A 21,828-nucleotide genomic window follows, 5' to 3' on the forward strand; every position below is an offset into this window, starting at 1 on the left:
GAGGACGACATTTTGGCCCACAGAGTACATCATTTTAGCCAACAGAAGACGGCATTTTAGCCTACAGATCACTTCAATGCAAGAATTTCTTAATCACACAGAAGCATGGCTTGAGTGGAAAACTGGTGGAAGGCGAAAATATTTACCATTATTCATTTTAGCATCTGAAGAAGATCCTGCTAGGATCGAAACATCAGGCCAACTTACTTTTACACATTCTCTTACACAGGCTCTCTAGTGGATGAGCAGTTTGCTAACAGTTCATATATTTTGATTATTCTTAAAGATGCGGAGGTGACTTGAAATAAACAATATTTCCTGTTTTGTTCAGTCTCGTTACTGGTATTCTTGTTTGGCAGCTAATCCGATCAAGAAGGAAACAGCCGAGTGAGTAGTTCTTTACTATAATCAAATTAAAATCCTAAATTTGTTGTATCCTCTATCACAGTGTGTCACCATTAACATTAACCGAGACAAATTACCAACTCAGCCTTTAATCAGAAAACACACTGGTTTGATTCTTTGCCACCGCTCAATTAGTCTTGTTAAAGACCCTAGTATGAACAGCCTAGTGTACTTTTTTTTCCACAAAGCTAATTTCCCGTATCTATTTGCTGTACTGCCCAGAGAACGCCAGTGGCAATGCTTTAGATTGATACTAGGGTCTTGCACATTTATTACAAGCTATCTTATGTTTTCCTTTGATTTTGGCAGATTTGCTTCAGAAAAGCGAAGAAGCCAATCAGGGTTGCAAATTGGGCCCACTTCCCCAAAAATGTTTATTCAAGCCCTGCCTTCCGCAGTGAACAATTATTTGGCCTTAGCTTGGTTTGTACACTGCGAGACGGTCGCTAATTGCTGTGGAAAAAATGATCTCATATGACATGAAATTTCAAACACTTAAATATGAATAAAGATACTGTGGTTTGCATAAGCTAGAAATGCCAAGACGTTTGTATCGGACAGATCCTCGGGCATGTAAATTACAGTGGGCAAGCACATTCGTGGTAGGCAGAAACAGACTCTATTAAAGGCATGTACAGTTAACACACAAGAAAAAGAGTATTACAAACGAGTTGGCCATGACTACCGCTCAATGAGAAGACCTGACGTAAAACTGAACACAAGTTTTTCAAGTTTTGACCACTGCTGACTTGAAGTGACCTACACATCAAGATTTCATCCAAGTTGCTCTTGTATTTATTCTGTTTACAAGGTGTGTCACTATGACCTCTGTTGACCACAAATGACTTTTGACAGTCACAGACATTGATACATTAGTTTACTCACTATGATGGATCTACTGAACAGAACGAGTATTGAGTTCATCCAAGCTTTAACTTTGACGTTACTCCAAAAAGAAGTTTGTGCTTTGACTTCTGTTGACCTCAAATGACCTTTGACCTTCACAGAAATTGATACAGTTGTTTACTCCCTAAGATGGATCTACTGAACAGACCGAGTATTGAGTTCATCCAAGCTTTAATTTTGACGATACTCCAAACAGAAGTTTGTGCTTTGACTTCTGTTGACCTTAAATGACCTTTGACCTTCACAGAAAACAATACAGGTTCATTGACTTAAATGGATCTCCTGCACATACCAATACATGGAGTTCATACAAGCTTTCCTTTCTGAGTTATTGTGTTACACAATCTTTAACTCTGACCTCTGACCTCAAATAAATTTTGACCTCTGCAGCAAATCAATATGATTCTTGTTCTTACTGAAGAGAATCCAAATAATCAGCACGAATATGCATATATGTAAATTTCTAATTCTGTCAGATGTGGGGAGGGCCTTTGTCACCAACCCCCACACCCCCCCCCCCATGCACACCTTCCTTTTCCATCCTTACCTGTTGATTTAGTGAAAGCAGTGTCTCCTCATCAATATCATTACTAGCTACTATTGTCAAATCTGCAAACCATGGAACGTTAAACCTGTAAAAGGAATACAACAAAGATTCTGTTTAAACCTTTTGAAATGTTTTAACTGCATACAGGGCTTATAACATACCCAAGAGCAATAATCGAATTTACTTGAGTGTCTTTTCAGTTTTCCACCCTTTCACCCTCCCCTCCCTCCTCCCTCCCCCCCCCCCATCCTCCTCCAAAACATCCCATGTTACAAAGAATGAACAACGGTGACAGAACAAAAAATCCAGTCACAAAAAAATTGTATTAATCTTGCTGAGTCCCTTTGGAATCACTTAAAACTATGCTTATTGGAGTTTTCATTATTGTACACTTGTCAAGTTAATATTATGCCCCAAGCACCATAAGTATCATAGTGCTTTATCCTACTTCCACATATCAAACCCTTGTCAAGATTAATATTAAGCCCTGAGCACCATAAGTATCATAGTATTTTATCCTACTTCCACATATCAACCCCTTGTCAAGATTAATATTAAGCCCTGAGCACCATACATACTGTATCATGGTGTTTTATCTGTTCTTCCACATCCCTACTATCCCTATCTACCCTCTTACCAAAGAGTTGCTTGATACAAAACTGTCCTCTGGATATAACAACGTTTGGGCATATTTCCAAAAGAAGTACAAACCACGGTGGTTTATAACATTCAGCACTTTGAAAAGCTTTCTCCTTATTGGATACATCCCTGGTGTGTAGCATAATTAGTAACAGACTGAATTTATTTCAGAACACCGAAATTCTTGTCAAGTTATTGTGATCTTTTTGTTCCAAATTAAAGGCCAGTTTATCAAACGATATCGGTAAACAAATTCTCCTTTTTTTTTTTTTTATAATTTTTTTATAATTTTTTTTCTTGGTGACAATCTTATATAATATTGGCCACTATATAGTTAAGTAAGGTGTAAACTCACTCTCTTGAAATCAAGTGAAAGACTTTTCTTATTTCCTTGGAGAGGTAGGCTAAATCCCCACTGTCGATCCGTACCCCCATCGCCTTGTAGCCAAGTTCGTGTAAGGCCAGAGCGACGGTGCAGAAGTTGGGTAATCCACTCCTGGTAGGAGGAGGAGAAGAGCAAAATATTGACAGACAAAGAAAGTAGAGGTAAAACTGTATGACAGATCAGATAAAACAGAGTGTAGTCACTATAAACTGCATTTATGTGAATGCTATTCCAAAGTGGATCAAAGTAGTGGCAATTATGAAAGACTTAAGTCATATATATTCCAGTGGTTAAAAGTCTTTGCAGGAAACTGTCTGCATCTTAAGATCAAAACCACATCCCTCATATTATTTTTGCGTTGTAGTTGGGTATATTTTTTCAACTTGAAAATTAAAGTCAAAAGTTTATGAATGCATCTGGCAACGGTAGGACCTCAATAGTGATGTTACCGTGGCAACTGTGCTGAAAAACATCTTAGGCTGTCTTTTAAAATGAATTAATTGCTGAGGTAAATAGCTATTCCAACAAACAAACTGCATAGTGATGAAATTGTAAAAGTTATATAGGAGAAGGAAAAGCAAGATATTCTTCCCTGTTTCAGTTGAACGCCCCATCAATACATCTTGTTCCTTAGCCTAGATATGTCCGTTGCATTGCATCTTTGCGTGGGGAGAAACATTGCATTGCAACCACAAAACAAGGACTGCAGCTGGGAGGGTTGCATATAAGGATGACATGAACAAAAAAAGTTTCCAGTAATCAAATACTCTCTTAGTAACCTTTTAATGGTACTTTTAGCCCGTTTTATCTTGGTTGGCACTTACCTCAAGATGTCGTATGTATCAAGTAAGGCAAGGAATCCGTTAGGAAAGGCCAATGAATATGAAATGTAAGATGCGAGCTCCCCATCGTTTGTCTGTCCCAAGGAAACTCTGCAAGCCTGACAAACGCGTTCCTTCCACTTCTGACACAGGGTGAGAAAGTCAACAGACTCTGAGGGTCTGTCTTTGGGAGATAAGTTCTTGAATGGGAAACGGAAAACATATTAAGAGTGAAATATTTATTTAGGGACGAAACAACGCTGGGTTCAACTGAACATATCTTGCCCGAGTTCTATGTAATATTATACGTTTTTCAAATATATTGGTTCCAGTGAAATATTTGTCTCATTTGACAGCCTGGATCTTCGAAATCATCTTGTTTTTTTTTTTCAGCCCCAGACATGCAAATTTAATATAATTTACTATGAATTTCATTATACCTTACCATTGTAAAGATGTCAGCAAACGTTGTAATACTTTCTTATCTTAACAATGAAACAAATCCGAATGCACTGAGTCAGCAGAATAAAGAGTTTTACTGAATTACACTCTCTGCAATAATAATACTATGTTGGAATTTGAGACTTCACCATCACCATCAGTAGCTATGTACAGAATCTAATGTTTGAGAATTCCTATCGATGATAGAGATGACTCTTTGCAGTACTCTTCAGAGAAAATAAATTCAATGTAAAATAACAGATGGGCTTGCACTGAGAAGCCAAAAACATCATCAGTTTAGCCTCAAAAGGAGCATTACAGAGACTTTGCGTTCTTAAAGGCGAAAACCGGAAAAGCTATGGAAACATTTTTTAGCGCTCTCTTTTGTCCGTTTTCTTAAACTATACGGAATCGACGGGGAATGAATAAGTGTAAAAATGTTGCATATCAGTTTTGAAGGTTATGATTAACTTTGTCTCTAATAAAATACTATGTGTTCCTGTGTACTATAACTGATATGCATCTACTGTATGCACTTGCATAGCAATTTGCCCACTTTGCATAGCAATTTGCCCACTTTGCATAGCAATTTGCCCACTTTGAATAGCAATTTGCCCACTTTGCATAGCAATTTGCCCACTTTGCATAGCAATTTGCCCACTTTGCATAGCATTTTACACAGCATTTAACACAGAATTTTGCATAGCATTATACAATACGATACCGAATCAATTAATTCACTGATCAAGAGTAAACATTCTGCCTCACGTCATCCTCTGAAGCAAAGAATAAACGTTGACTTACTTTGTGGGCTAGTTGAGATACTCCTGTATGTGCCATGACGTAGGAATGTGCATGAGTCCCACTGACTGGAATACCGAATAACTTTCCCGCTAGGACGTTGCTGGTACCATCAAAGCCTGAATCAAGGAACGGAACCAACCAAAAAACAGAGTTAAGTAGCAGTGAAATCGCAAATAGTAGCAAAACAATAACAGTTTGTCTCTTTGAAATAACAGCTGACAGTATATATGGGGACATACAGGCAACTGTTATGCACATACAGCAGTGACATGAAACACTTTTAAATCTAGTTAAATTAAGGCTACAAGATCACAACTCAACATGCAAAAGTCACTTGTATGACTTCTGTAGCCGGTGGGCGTTGGTTTATTTGCGACAACTTACAAGTCTTTGAGTCAGAGACATCATGAGCGGGGACAGTCTGTTGGTTGCTGTATGTTCTCAGCCTGCTAAATTCTTTTCTTTCTTTTAAAGTTGGTTTCTTTTTGCTATTGTCTTTTTTTCTTTGGTATGTTTGATAAATTTCCAAACCTTCAGATACTTGAAGTTCATTAAACTTGACTAGTCTGGTTTCTTTTCCTGTTTTCAGAAAGAGTGTAAATGGTTGCCAAAATTTACCGAATATTACTCGAAACAAGACTGCAATTTGATGAAACTAAACTCTGCTTATTAAGAATTTTCATCTATTGAGGTAACTGAAATAAATAGCAATTTAAGTAATATTCCGCTTCCCTTGGATCATGTGAATTTTCTCAACCAGACCAAATTTCATATGTCTCTAACACGTAAGACACATGTTAGACACAAACACATAGCATCCAAAACTTAGAAATTCGGTGAACTTTTTCTAGAGATTTCTAGAGATTGACAGAAAAATATTGATATTATGTTGGTCTAAGTTTAATGACTTGCCTCATTTTGATAGGACTTTTTTGAATGACATGGTAACAATACTGAGCCAAATATCTAAAACAAAAAAATTATTTTAGCTTTTGAAGCTTTAAGCTTCCTCTTTGCACTTTATTTATGTGTTCTTTAGTAGACTGCCTGGATGACAGATTACAAGTCGAGTGCCTGGATCACTCATTACAAGTCGAGTGCCTGGATCACTGATTACATGTCGAGTGCCTGGATCACTCATTACAAGTCAAGTGCATGGATGACTGGAAGTCGAGTCGAATCTCCACTCGACCACGCTGGCCTATCTTTTCGATTGGCAGAATGAACGATTGATGAGCACACCCAGACACTGATGATGAAGGGATTAGTCTCACCTCCGACATAACAGTACTTAGAAGCTGACAGGCCACCATCTGGACCTTGTGCTCTTCTTAAACCAAATTCAAGGAGTTTCTTGTCCTCCCCGGCTGCGATGCGGAATCTTGCAGCATTTGTGGCCACCAGACTGTATTAAACAAAAAATGATAGGATACAAGATTATTTATGAGATTGTTAAAGTGATCAGTAGTCTTACTTACTACTGGGTAATTGTTAGGGCATAGAATTACAGGTTTTTACTTCAGAGAATAATAAATTACACTATTCAAGTCTAGATCACAGATAGCAACTGAGGTATGTTGTTACCTTTGTGGCACAAACAAAAAAATAAATTAAACGGTAGTGAGGTAAAGTATGCTTGCTGGTTAATACAAGCACAGCTGATCATATGCTTTACCTACAGTACAGTATGTATACCACGCAGTGACTGTTCTATGCATGTTATCATGGCACAACGACTGGGAAAGTATGCTTTATAGTTACAAGCACTATTCATATTATACTTATGTACACCACACAGTATTAAACTGCTCTATGCTGGTTATGACGGTAAGACTGGGAAAGTATGCTTTCTAGTTACAAGCACGGTTCATATTATAGCTATATACATCACACAGTGACAGCTCTATGCTTGTTATGACGACACGATTGGGAAAGTATGCTTTATAGTTACAAGCATAGTTCATATTATACCTATGTACACCACACAGTGACTGCTCTATGCTTGTTATGATGACACGACTGGGAAAGTATGCTTTCTAGTTACAAGCATAGTTCATATTATACCTATGTACACCACACAATGACTGCTCTATGCTTGTTATGATGACACGACTGGGAAAGTATGCTTTATAGTTACAAGCACTATTCATATTATACTTATGTACACCACACAGTATTAAACTGCTCTATGCTGGTTATGATGGTAAGACTGGGAAAGTATGCTTTCTAGTTACAAGCATAGTTCATATTATACCTATGTACACCACACAGTGACTGCTCTATGCTTGATATCATGGCACGACTGGGAAAGTATGCTTTATAGTTACAAGCACGGTTCATATTATAGCTATATACATGACACAATGACTGCTCTATGCTTGATATCATGGCACAACTGTTGTGAAGGTTCATTTCTTATTACAAGCACGGCTCATATACCTATGTTAAATACCAAACAGTGACTTCTCTATGCTCGTTATCATGGCTACACCAATGAGAAGGTATGCTTGCTGGTTACAAGTTTATTCATATTATACCTAAGTGTAGATGTAAACAACATAGTGATCATTCTATGATTGTTATCATGACACAATTGATGTTGAAGGTATACTCTCTGGCTACAAGCGTTATTGGTATTACACTGTAAAGGTGTATGCATACTCAACATGACTGTTCTATGCTTGTAATCATAGCACAATCTATGGAAAGGCATGCTTGCTGTTTTACAATCACAATTTACTTTTTTTTTTTATACTGTACAGTAGGTATACAGCTGACCTACAGTATATGCTTTGTTATTGCGGCACATACAACAGTGAGACATGCATGTATGTTTCACAGCTCACCATTTTACTGCCTAGATGCCAGACAGTGACTGGTGACAGTGTTCTAATTACAGACTTGACAAACAGACTACAGTAGTGAGGCATACTTCATAACAGTAGTGATAAGTTACTATCATATATGTAACCTACTGTACATTGTTCCAAGTAGTGACTGCTATAGACTTGTTACTGTAGCACAGATGACACTAAGAAATACTGTACATCTTATACAGTACCATGTACTGTTAGTAGTATATGGTATACCTTACCAACAGCAACCAAATGACTTGTTACTGTAGCACAGATGATACTAGGAAATACAGTACATCTTATACAGTACCCTGTACTCATAGTAGTATATGGTATACCTTACCAACAGCAACCAAATGACTTGTTACTATAGCACAGATGATACTAGGAAATACTGTACATATTATACAGTACCATGAACTGTATGGTATACCTTACCAACAGCAACCAAATGACTTGTTATTGTAGCACAGATGATACTAGGAATACTGTACATCTTATACAGTACCCTGTACTCATAGTAGTATATGGTATACCTTACCAACAGCAACCAAATGACTTGTTACTGTAGCACAGATGATACTAGGAAATACTGTACATATTATACAGTACCATGAACTGTATGGTATACCTTACCAACAGCAACCAAATGACTTGTTACTGTAGCACAGATGATACTAGGAAATACTGTACATCTTATACAGTACCCTGTACTCATAGTAGTATATGGTATACCTTACCAACAGCAACCAAATGACTTGTTACTGTAGCACAGATACTAGGAATACTGTACATCTTATACAGTACCATGCTACTACTGTAGGTAGTATATGGTATACCTTACCAACAGCAACCAAATGACTTGTTATTGTAGCACAGATGATACTAGGAAATACTGTACATCTTATACAGTACCCTGTACTCATAGTAGTATATGGTATACCTTACCAACAGCAACCAAATGACTTGTTATTGTAGCACAGATGAAACTAGGAATACTGTACATCTTATACAGTACCATGTACTGTTAGTAGTATATGGTATACCATACCAACAACAACCAAATGACTTGTTACTGTAGCACATATGATACTAGGAAATACTGTACATCTTATACAGTACCATGGTACTGTTAGTAGTATATGCTATACCATACCAAAAGCAACCAAATTTTAGACAGTCTATCAACATCAGTATTTATTTGAAGGAAATCCGTCCTTAAGGCTTCATTCATATGTATCACGTTATCAAAGAAAATGCAATATTCACAACAACTATTGACCCCTGCGGAAGGTTTCTCTATTTCGAAGAATGTGCCCGATAGTACGTCTATTGTAATCCATACCTGTATTGGCTCTATACCCTACAATGGAATGCCAAATATCTGAAATATTTGGAAAATGGCAAAAAGTTGAAAAGATATAATTGCATGGTTGACTTCAAATTGATTAGTCTTCAGAAAGCATTTTACAGGCAATAACCCTGTTGAAGATATAACACAACACCGTTAAAGCTATCATGCGTTTCCATGGTCACCCGTTATTTCTATTCTACCGAATGCACTGCGTAAGTAATATTCCAAACAGGACTGCGGTCGATCAGAAGAATACAACCTAGCAGTTACTATCCCTCACAGAAAAATGAGCAAATAGTACAATCCCTCAGCACTCCCCTCACGAGCCAAAACAATGTCGTCTAGACAAGTTTGTATACATACAAGTATTAAAGGTAACACAACCACTATCATCATCATAAACTTATATATCAGAAATCTTTGTGAAGAACCACTCACATAACCAGCTAAGAGAAATGTTTTGTTCAGGAGATATCCAAGTGTCTGCGGGGAGCTGTCCTTTTGTAAATGTGTGATGTCATAGTGCCACTACGACCTGAGAACCTTCTATTACTGTTTGTTTTTCTCTTCATATCTTCAAGCTAAAATTTTAGCAGTGTCGACAGTGAAACCAATCACATCATTAGGTACAATTTCTTAAGAATCAGCATTGGCAAAAAGCCAATATCCATTACAAAAGATAGATAAAAAAAAAAAAAGTAAAAAAGTGAAGCATGTGTGGTTGAATGAAGTCATAGACTTGATCAAGTCTTCAACCTGGGTGTGTGAAGAAACTCCAAAGGGGACTTATTGTAGATCTTGAAGTTGTTCATGACAGTATTAAGTATCATATATGTTAGAACAATAACGATTAGGTTTGTGTCTCCTGGCTGGAGTAAGGTGAAATGTGGGGGGGGGGGGGTGGGAGGAATTGTTTATAACAGTTATCTCTATTACGTTGACCAATAATGATGATTGTGTTTGTGTCTCCTGGCTGGAGTAAGGTGAAATGTGGGGGGGGGAGGAATTGTTTATGACAGTTATCTCTATTACGTTGACCAATAATGATGATTGTGTTTGTGTCTCCTGGCTGGGATGAGGTGAGATTTGGGCGGGGATGGGTTGTTTATGACAATTATCTCTATCACATAGACCAATAACGATGGTTATAGGATTTGTGCCTCCTTTAATGTTTGGGCAACAACAAGTTTGAAAGTTTACTAATTAGCTATGGTAGCTTGCACACAAGTTTACATGATTATGTCCTCACAATAGCTGCCATCCAAGTTGATCATGATGGATGAAATAAGTCACAGCTTCTACAAAATCCATGTTTTCTTTTTATGATCTTACTGTAATTCTCAATGACAAGAGCCTTAGGGTCCTATTTTCTTGTTTTTGACCTCGAGTGTTCTCATCCATAGGGCAATATGTAGAGCATGTTCTTTGTACTGTGTTCAAGGTGAACTTAGTTGTGAAAATGGTCACAATTCTGAACCAGTTCTGCTTATCCTTGGATTATTGCCATGAATAATATGCTATTGCATTCCAGTAAGCTAAACTTCTGTAGACTGTGGGTGTAAAATAATAAAGTATAAAAATATCAATGATTGATATTATAGAAGACACTCAAAGTTGGTGCGGGGGGGGGGGGGTCCTTTGATCCCCTTTCCTTAATTTGGCAAACTTTTCAATAATGAAAGTACTTAAGTGACCAAGCATTTGATTTTTTCAGCTTTGGCACTTTTAACTAATCCTTCAATGAATGGATTGATATGTAAGGTCTCTGGAGATATTAAAAAAGTGTTGTAAACAGAACTACTCATTCTCTTACCGGCAAATGTGCATTTATCCTCAAATTTCCATCAGGGTTTTCGGGCTTCATATGTGAGTATTGTGTGTACACATACAACATTGTGAGGACGAAGTCATATAATTCAAGTTTGAAAACCTTTAAGCCTTAAATATGATTTACTAAATTTTTAAAGTAACATTTCTTCAACTCACATCTCAGGGATGTGCTCAGGAATATTTGAGTGCCCAGACGGATTTGTACGGTAGGATGATCCACATCTGGTGGTAGGATCTCAGGGGTGGGGTTCCCCCCCCTTTTGGAACCTTTTTTTGCAAATGAAGTATGCTTAGATGGTAAATGGTGCTGTCTTCTTGCTATTCTAGTGCAACTTGTGTGCCTAATGTTCACCCATGGATCTTTTGATAATGGTAAACTTGGTAAACTTAATCATCAAAACAAAATCTGAACACTAAATTTTGCCCAGTCACCTGGATGTGTGGAACCCTTATTTAAAACATGGAAGTCCTAACGTGTTGTTTGTTGCACGTAAGTGTGTACATGGAAATCCTAATGTGTTGTTTGTTACACAAAATTGTATACATGGAAATCCTAATGTGTTGTTTGTTACACATAAGTGTGTACATGGAAATCCTAATGTGTTGTATGTTGCACATAAGTGTGTACATGGAAATCTTAACCTGTTGTTTGTAGCACGTAAGTGTGTACATGGTAATCCTAATGTGTTGTTTGTGTGCACATTAGTGTGTACATGGAAATCCTAACCTGTTGTTTGTAGCACGTAAGTGTGTACATGGAAATCCTAACATGTTGTATGTTGCACGTAAGTGTGTACATGGAAATCCTAACATGTTGTTTGTAGCACGTAAGTGTGTACATGGAAATCCTAACATGTTGTATGTTGCACGTAAGTGTGTACATGGAAATCCTAACATGTTGTTTGTAGCACGTAAGTGTGTACATGGAAATCCTAACGTGTTGTTTGTTGCACGTTAGTGTGTACATGGAAATCCGATTGTATTGTTTGTTGTACATTAGTGTGTTAATGGAAATCCTAACGTGTTGTTTTGTTGCACGTAAGTGTGTACATGGAAAAACCTTATGGGTTGTATGTTGCACGTAAGTGTGTACATGGAAATCCTATAAAACGTGTTGTTTGTTGAACGTTATTGTGTACATGGAAATCCTAACGTTTTGTTTGTTCCAAGAGTGTACATTCTTCGGTAATTGGATTTTAAAATAAAGTTCTATTTCGATCCTCGAGGTCACATATATCTCACCTTAAAACTGCTTTTATGCTAAACTTTTTTTATTCAATATTTTAAAACTGTTAGTTGCACTTTAAACATAATGCAAACGATACACTATAAAAAAAATTCCCTGCACTTTTCAGTCACTGACAACTGACCCATATTGTTCACATTCTACAAAGAAATTTGAAAACACTGCACCGTGGAGGTCGACTGAAAACAAATCGTTGCCATTGTGCTTCTCAAATTGGCGCCTTATTCCGACATACATGAGACCATCCAGTCACTGATAATTTCAGGATGAACGATTCAGATTGATAAACAATTTGGTTTTTCTTTTCTTTGCTAAAGTTTACAGTAATCAGAGTAACCTGAATTGGGTGGAAAGATTGACATTCCAATAGGTGCCAAAAACTATGTGGGGGATCCTAGATTCAAGATTATCAAATTTTGTAGGAATGTGTAAGATTGTTCATGAAAAACAATGTGAAGAAGCTTAGTACACAGTACACAAGTTTGATTACAAGTATGTTTAAATACTATCATTCAACTCAATGCTAGTAGTTGTTAATGTTTAAAAGGTTTACCGACAAAATTGTCATAATATAATATGACTTAGAAATCATGAAATAGCTGCAACTCCCATCAAAATCCATCAAACACTTACCATTTATTAAACAAGTCTTTTGTCAATTCTAGTTCTATTTATGAATAAAACACGAGCGATATATACATTTAAATGACTGCCTAAATTTCTGTTATGGTACAGTATCCTTTTTACTTTCACAACCATCGTTTGAAGGACAATGAACACAGGTTTGTTTGTGTTACTGTACTTGCCATTTTACTGTACCTGCAGTTTACTGTACCTGGGTTACTGTACCTGCCAATAGTTCTTGAAGATAACTGTTTAAATTTTTAGCAAATACTATTGTGCTTCTCTCATTTAGCCCGTACACTCCTACACCAATGTCTGCTGTAATGCAGGAAAATGCAAGTTAAGGAACTTGATTTTATCCGGATTTGCAGATGACATAGACACTAAATATCCACAGATAAAGGAGCACAAGGCGCATGACAATATTACCTTAGTCAACAATGATAGCCTGTCAAATATAGAGACAATCCCTCCACATGGCAGCAGCTAAACAGCGCCCAACTGACAGTTTTATCTCACAGGTCCCCATTTATGCACCCACCAGGGTGAATACAGGCTATGGAGATAAAGTGCCTTGCCCAAGGACACAACGTAACGATCTTGGCCAGGCAGGACTCGAACCTTCAAGCCTTAGATCACAAGTCCACTGCCTTAACCACTTGACCACAAACGTTCTCAACGTTGCATTATTCTTAGCAAGTTGCTAGCTACAATTGCGAAATTTTTTGCCAGAGATTTCTCAATTATTCATAGCTTTTACATTTGAAATTATGAGTATCACTCTATGACGGACCAACTGCATAATTGATACTATGCACTTCTGCCATCCACCCCACCCCCCCTCCCCCCTCCTCCTCTCTTTTTTCTCCTTCCTTTTATTAATGGCACTGAACTTACAGTTCTCATGACTACTTGACACAATGCTAGATGCTTCTATGACCCAGCCTACTTTTCGTGATAGCATAGATCTGCAAAATTGAAAAACCATCATAGGTGCCAAAGCAGAGCAAAATATATGAATCCAAACCACGGTATCTTCACAAAGGAAGAGGAGAAAAAAAATATAATATACCAGTAACATAAAACAACAAAAGAAAAAGACACAAAACCTCAACCAAATTGTTATCATTATCTTTTGTTGCAGGGGAGGGGGGGGGGAAAGGAACTAATAGATATTGTCCCTTCATACTTTTTCTGACAAAGGTCAGAGAGCGGGGTGGCCAATTGGCTAAGGTGTCGGACTCGTGCAAGGATTGCTGGTTTGCTTCCTGCCTCGTCTTTGGGCAAGATGCTTTATGTCAATTGCCTCTCTCCACCAAGGGGATTAAATGGGTACCTGTGAGGTAACTTGTCATTGGGTGCAGTATGTAACTGCTGCCGACTGGAGGGATTGTCTCTGACAGGTCATCATTGACCAGGGGTAATATAACGTCTGTAAAGCGCTTTGAGACCTATCGCTGGTATAAAGCGCTACAAAAAGCAAAAAAAAGCAAATATTCAAGGTCTTTGCCCTCTGCCATTCTGAATTGACAAACTCAATATAAGAATCAGACAATTGTGGTAGGAAAAGATGTAATGGTTGACTGCACATGGAGCCAGACTGAGACGGATAGCTTAACGGATACTCGTTAAAAAAACATAATTGCCAATTGTTCCCTCTTCAACCAGCAGGAACAAAAGATGGACGATTTTGACCCGCAGGACTGTACTTCACATCGACGTTACAGAACGAAAATGCGGTTGAAATTTTAAATGGTTTTACATTCCTGGTCTTAAAGGCACCAAAAGGTTGAGTAAACAACTGGACAGAGACTGTCCTTACAATAAAACCGTACTATGAAAAGACTGGGGAATTGACCAAATATTGTTTAAATTTGCAACAGCTTGTTAAAGTGAAAAATTTACACAGTCATAAAAAGTGCATTATTTCTGATATGCTGAACTTAAGCACCAACAGGTGGCTAAATTTATTTATATGCAAAGAACTAGTAGTAGTAGTAGTAGTGGAGAGATGGCTAAGTTTATGTTTGCATAACAGGACAACAACTCACTGTTTGAAAGTGTCCTTCAGTATCATATTAGAGCCTTAGTTATGAGATGCTGAAAGCTATCTTCTCTAAATTCTTTGTTAGATTCTATAAGATTTCTCCCGGACAACCAACTTTGACAAAACACAGTCATCGAAAAATGATCCAATGCTGAAAGTTTCTGCACAGTTAGGAATGTGCCTGATGAGAAATAAATTTAATAAATCTCAGCGATAGGATGACTGATGAATTATGAATTATATTCAACATGTACAGATTTTACTAAATTAGCATACTTGTACAGTTCTTAGCTCAAGTACAACATCATGAGTACAAACACAACTCCCCTCTGTATGAGAACAAGTACAACAGAACTCCCCTTGTGATGAGTACAAGTAAAACAGAACTCCCCTTGGAATATGTACAAGTACAACAGAACTCCCCTTGGAATATGTACAAGTACAACAGAACTCCCCTTGGAATATGTACAAGTACAACAGAACTCTCCTCGGTATGAGTACAAGTACAACAGAACTCTCCTCGGTATGAGTACAAGTACAACAGAACTCCCCTTGGAATATGTACAAGTACAACAGAACTCCCCTTGGAATACGTACAAGTACAACAGAACTCCCCTTGGAATATGTACAAGTACAACAGAACTCTCCTCGGTATGAGTACAAGTACAACAGAACTCCCCTTGGAATATGTACAAGTACAACAGAACTCCCCTTGGAATACGTACAAGTACAACAGAACTCCCCTTGGAATATGTACAAGTACAACAGAACTCCCCTTGGAATACGTACAAGTACAACAGAACTCCCCTTGGAATATGTACAAGTACAACAGAACTCTCCTCGGTATGAGTACAAGTACAACAGAACTCCCCTTGGAATATATACAAGTACAACAGAACTCCCCTTGGAATACGTACAAGTACAACAGAACTCCCCTTGGAATATGTACAAGTACAACAGAACTACCCTTGGAATATGTACAAGTACAACAGAACTCCCCTTGGAATATGTACAAGTACAACAGAACTCCCCTTGGAATATGTACAAGTACAACAGAACTCTCCTCGGTATGAGTACAAGTACAACAGAACTCTCCTCGGTATGAGTACAAACACAACAGAACTTGCCTCGGTATGAGTACAAGTAGAAATGGAACTCACCTCAGCATGAGTACAAGTAAAACAGAACTCCCTTCTGTATGAGTACAAGTAAAACAGAACTCCCCTCGGAATGAGTGCAAGTGCAAAAAGAACTCCCCTCGTAAGGTTACTTAAGGTAACTTCTTTGGGCCACCAGACAATCCTTTTAAAAGGATTGTCTGGTGGCCCAAAGAAGTTACCTTAAAAAAATAATAAATAATTTTCCAAACATGTTGTCAAAGTATGAGAACGCTAATGTTGCGTTTGACAGAGAAAAGATTTTATAATCGTTAAGGACGGACACTTCCAATATGATTTGAACAGTACAGAATGTGACGTCAACTATGCTAATGCAGATTGCGACATAACCCACACTCCGTACAGTACCTATACGGTAATCACAACAAAAACCATGTTTGTATACAGATTAATTTCTTCCTTAATTTTCAGTGAAATTTCTTATAAATTAGGTATGTTTTCAAAACTCCTTAATCCGCCATATATGTAGTAGATCGGTGGTTTCGTGGTCTTTTGGTAACACAAGATAAGTTTTAACAGCAAACTCTTTGTTGTTTATACATCGCGCTATCCAGCTCCAACGCAAGGAATGTTCCCATGTAGGCTACACTAATCACAACAAAAACCGTGTTTGTATACAGGTTAATTTCTTCCTTAATTTTCGGTGAAATTTCTTATAAATTAGATATGTTTTAAAAAACTCCTTAATCCGCCATATATGTAGTAGATCGGTGGTTTCGTTGTCTTTGTGTAACACAAGATAAGTTTTAACAGCAAACTCTTCGTTGTTTATACATCGCGCTATCCAGCTCCAGTGCGAAGAATGCTCTCATGTGTAGGCTACTCTAACGTTTACAATCGGACAGTTCTGCGAAGCCTAAGCTTCTCGGTACTACATACTGCTCTGACATTGATTCCGCCAAGTTTCATCTTTCAGTGTTCCGAATGCTTTTCAAGTTTCTTTTTACTGTAAATTTGATCCGTGAATTTCATTTCAGCGATTTCGAAGAACAGTTTATGAACTGTGGTTTGAGTGTGAGAGTATATATTATGTGCAACGGTATACGTATACCAACTGGGCATGGTACAGTAGGATATACACTCGCGATATGCACGTTATATAATAGGCAATCACATGTGCGTTTACACATGAGAGTGTATTGCTGCGGAAATGGGAGTGCTAACTTCAAGTCGCCTGTTTTGCCTATTTGCCAGCACTACGTCAATCACCATATTGAAGCGTTCGAACAAACAGTACTTTTGGAGAGAAACTGGTGAATTTAAAAACCAGATTTCTACAAGAAGAAAACGTCGAATGGGGACAATTTGTACATGGTTAGAAAGAGAAAAATAATAACTACAAGGACAATGTATCAAAATCTTCCACCAGACAATTCCTTTAAGTACAATCAAGAGGTGATAGGTCAAAGATCAAATTACTGATTGACCAATCAATAAGCTGATCCACACACATCATACCTGGCGTAGTTGACGAGGTTCAGTATGGTCGTTTCGAGGAGTTGTACCAGCGGAAGGGGCCCTTCCACTCTTATCAACGGCTCCCTCGGGAACACCACGGTGCCTTCCTCAACGGAATATAATTTGATCCCTTTACCATCCGCTGCCGACAGATAATCAAAGAATTCTTGTTCGGCGTTGGCTGGCAGGATAGTCTTCAAGTAATCAATATCTGTTGAAAAGTCAGAAGATGAATGTAAAAAGAAGATTAGATCACTTCACTGGTCAAAAGTCTGACCAAAAGAGGTACAGTACAATTATAAAGTAGAGTTAAAAAAAAAAAGAATGTTAATTCATGCAAAAATGCCTTCTCCTGAATTAGATAAACTGCTAGTCATTACAACCTCTGCTGACCTCACATAACCGTTAACCTCTGCAGGAAACAAATAGGTTCTTGTACTCAATAAGTTGCATACGCAAATCAAATGTGAAGTTCACCCACTATATAAAATTTTTTGGTTATAGTGTTTTCATACAGAAGCCTGGCACATATATGTGAACCCACCCACATGCACACATCCACACAAAGCATGCACACTATCACCACTGCATAGCTCGACTGAATGGCTTCCTGACCCTTTTAAATCACGGAAACTGACGTACAGTTCAAAACACTACTGTACCATCATCATACACCCCTACCTGACTCGGAATACTTCAGATTTCTGAGGAGCTTCAGGACCTCCCCAAGACCGGCAAATATCGTGAACTCCCCGTCGAACGGATTCTTACGGAAGAAAACATCAAAGACAGCGTGGCAGTTTTGTTGTCCATTTTTCCAGTATGAATATGCCATGGTAACCTGATAGAGGTCTGTCAATAGCGACTGAACCACTCCGTTGGTTGGAATGCTGTTCCCGTTTGCCTCCATGGCTTTGAAATATGATATATTTACCCTGAAATTGACATTAAAGTTACCTTAAAGGTCTGCTGTATAGATCCCAACTATAGCATGCTATCATGGAATAAGCTTCTTGAGATTATGTAATCGACCTGCCTTGGTTGTAAAATGACCTCTTTTTACCAACTAGTCTGCAACGCCTGCCACATATTTTTAGTTGTATGAGAATCTTTGTGTGAACGCTGTATGATTAACTACACTGTCAACATGAACATATTTCCACACAGTGTTTACACAAAGAGCCTAGTGGTGTTAAGAAGCTATGCAGGGCTAATTGAGGTCAATTTATGATCGTGGCAGGTCGATTGCTAATCACATAACTTTCCTAGCTACATAGCATGCTATAATTGGAGCCAATAAAGCAGATCTTTAACAATTAATAACAATTTCTTAAACTGTAAATTTTGATATATATTCTTTAATGGTTGGTGAGACAACTTAAGACAACATACTGTAGCTAGTGGGCATAAGCACTAGACAGGAACTGTTTTTTAATTGAAAAGCACTTGAGGGTTCCCCATGGAGATGGGTTTCCCAGCTAGTGTCATAACTGAGCAATATAACTATTCTATTCACTGGATTAATACATGATGCTAATGAGCAAGCTAAAGGGAACAGTTTTATGATAGCAATGTGATACAGTATGCAATAGATCATATGGCTATAATACAAACTTGTGCAAAAATGTTTCTAGCACTTTGTTTACACTTGAACCATATTATTTTATAAGTGACAATAATCAGATCATTCCAAATTGCTATGAAAACGTTTGAACACAAACATCTATTCCCTGAACATTCTAATTTGAGTAGTTCAGTTTTCTTTTCAATGCATATTTATGAGTAATTAAAGCCTTATTCACCTTGTAAAATGACTGCCTGACATGTCAGTTAAATCAGTTATGTGCTTAAATTTACTATTTAAGGCTGACTTTAGGAAGAACTTCAGTCTTGGCACATCATCAATCATGTCAACATAAGAAAAACAGGTTATTATGATTGTTATTATTATTACTATTATTATTATTATTATAACAGAACAAAAACATGTTTCTAGATGCAGCTATTCTGTTTTTAATTAAATGTCACAAAAACTCACTTCAAGACTGATGAAGAGCACCTCCCAGTCCAGGCCTAATTATACAAATTTATATTAATCTGAAAAGTCCTATGATAACAACTCAGGCACAAAATAGTTACAAAATACAATCCCATAGATAATATGCAACACCATTTGCCCTTGACAAATATGTACATATATATTTGCATTGTATGTTACATTCATGTAAATTTGAAACTGACTTCTATGTTCTGACTGAGTTTTGTTGAATTGAGTAACTGATCTAAAAACTGGACTTACAGTTCAGTAACCAGTAACTAATGTATAATTAACAATGATATAGACTTGTTCCCTTCTTTTAAGAGTTACAGTAGGCTACAACAATTCAGCCTTCAGTTGCCACTTAAAGAAACTTTTAACTATTCCTTAGATGATTTTGAAACTTGCAACTTAAACAATATGTCAGAAATATTTGTGTTTGTTAAGAAAAACCTCTCTTAACAAAAAGTAAGGAATCTTAAATTTCACACTTTTGGCTTGTTACTTTAATGTAGGCCTAGTATTAGGTGTCTGTGCTAAGAAGAGTGACCAGTGTTACTAGGCCTTAATATGCTGTACACATTGACACTGCTGTGTTTGAAAGTCAAATGGTAAACACTTTTTCGAATGACAATTTTATCAGAAACCGCCTCAGTGAAAACAGCTACTGTAATAATGTGCTAGCCCTAACTTAGGCCGGGCCTAGCCTATGTCTAGACTCTAGCCAGGCCTAGCTACAGTACTATGATTTGTGATGAAGAATACAAATTTTGTATCTTGACTCAAGGCTAATCATGAATTGTTTCAACCATTTATCGGAATTACACAGTAAAGTTTGCCGCGTGGTTGAAGCTAGGGAACTTTCTCTTTGCTTGAAGCGTTTTAACTCGACACTTTTGTAAACATTTAACTATATAAGTATAAGGCTATACTAAGGCTAGGCCTAACGTAGGCTATGAATCTAAGTTAGGCCTAACATTAGGCTACTGTATCTCATTCCATGTCTGTTCTGTTCAAAAGCAACATCACAGAGATCATTATTTCCATGTCCTTTAAAAGAATATTTTGGTCTTTGCATCGCGAGGTTTTAGGCCTAACGTTAAGCCTACCAGGCTAGGCCTAACCAGTTCTGTGGGCTAGACATAGGCCTAGCTTTCTCTGGTACTTGGTAGCGTGCTACAGTACTGGTATTACTAGTACTAGGCTAGTAGTGTCATGAACTCGATAACTTCAAAAAATTCTTCGCAGAGGACGAAGGAAGGCGACTCACTTGTTTCTTCTCGCTTTGTTATTGCATCTTCTGGTGGCGGACAACAAAAGAAAACAAGTGTTTGTTAGATAGATATGATTGCAAGCCACTGGTCTACTCTTAATAGTTAAGTAACTCCAGTGTAACCGGGCTTTGTGATTGTTTACAATAAACCCAACAACGTTAGTCATGTGCAAAACAAGATCACAAGTTATTCAGCCTAACCAATGACAGGTCCCTGGATACTGTATTTTTTCCCTGTAATGAGATAAGGACACGTGTTAGCAGATAGATGAGTAAGAAAAATCATTTGCAACGTAGGTTGAGAATTAGAGTTTACCGTAGACTCGGTAGACTGTCGAGGGAAGAACATTGTCTGAAGTGGTGGATATAGTGCCTAAAGTATCTTATCATATCAGCCCATTTTTTTCTGAGAATTACATAAGCTGGTGGGTTTTACGCGTAGCGACTATAAGATCCCAATGCATTGTACAGAAGAAAAAAATTCCTGTAGATTTCGTATGCTGTTAGCAACGGAGAACAGGCTGGGCCTACTCAAATAGGCTATGATCTATATAGATCTGGGGTGGGCAACCTATGGCCCGCGGGCCACATGCGGCCCGTCAGTGATATTTTGCGGCCCGTGAGATGTCTCAAAGAAAAGAAAATAAATCAATCTATTTTACATCAGCTGCTTAGAATTTATCGGAACTAATGATGCTGTCAGGTAGAGGTTGGCCTATTATCCCCATTAATTATCAACTGTACTGTATTGACATTATGTTTCTGTGAACACACACCTATTGCTTGAAAGTCCTCGGAATCAAAGGTTTGAAATCAACAGCAGGTCGTTGGTTAGGTGCGGCCCAGTCAATTTTTCACTCCTTATATCTGGCCCATTTGAACTGATAAAACCTATATAATCATAAACTAGTATAACAGGATTTAATCGTTCAAAGACCATCAGTGACGTTTGATACGTTTTTACTCCACAGAAGACA

At 37.7% G+C, this 21,828-nt stretch overlaps 1 protein-coding gene across 4 annotated transcripts in view; it reads right to left on the minus strand.

Moving 5' to 3' along the window:
• Nucleotides 1-21,135, minus strand: part of LOC139984128 (nicotinate phosphoribosyltransferase-like) — a 99,435-nt gene extending 78,300 nt beyond the window's left edge. The window contains exons 1-9 of one of the 4 annotated variants that reach the window (XR_011798944.1): nt 20,849-21,131; nt 19,343-19,429; nt 18,222-18,475; nt 17,541-17,751; nt 6,223-6,353; nt 4,949-5,064; nt 3,707-3,903; nt 2,853-2,993; nt 1,859-1,943 (exon numbers count right to left, since the gene is read on the minus strand). Coding sequence is in view for 3 of the 4 variants with exons in the window: in XM_071997852.1 (XP_071853953.1) it covers nt 1,859-1,943; nt 2,853-2,993; nt 3,707-3,903; nt 4,949-5,064; nt 6,223-6,353; nt 17,541-17,751; nt 18,222-18,475; nt 19,343-19,429; nt 20,849-21,018 (1,392 nt within the window). In the remaining variant the exon portion in view is untranslated. Of the gene's footprint in view, nt 1-1,858; nt 1,944-2,852; nt 2,994-3,706; nt 3,904-4,948; nt 5,065-6,222; nt 6,354-17,540; nt 17,752-18,221; nt 18,476-19,342; nt 19,430-20,848 lie in introns of all 4 variants that reach the window. The other 3 variants (XM_071997852.1, XM_071997854.1, XM_071997853.1) reach the window with 3 other exon arrangements.
• Nucleotides 21,136-21,828: the final 693 nt, after the last annotated feature.

The sequence above is a fragment of the Apostichopus japonicus genome, chromosome 17, assembly GCF_037975245.1.
Source record: "Apostichopus japonicus isolate 1M-3 chromosome 17, ASM3797524v1, whole genome shotgun sequence".
NCBI lineage: Eukaryota > Metazoa > Echinodermata > Holothuroidea > Aspidochirotida > Stichopodidae > Apostichopus > Apostichopus japonicus.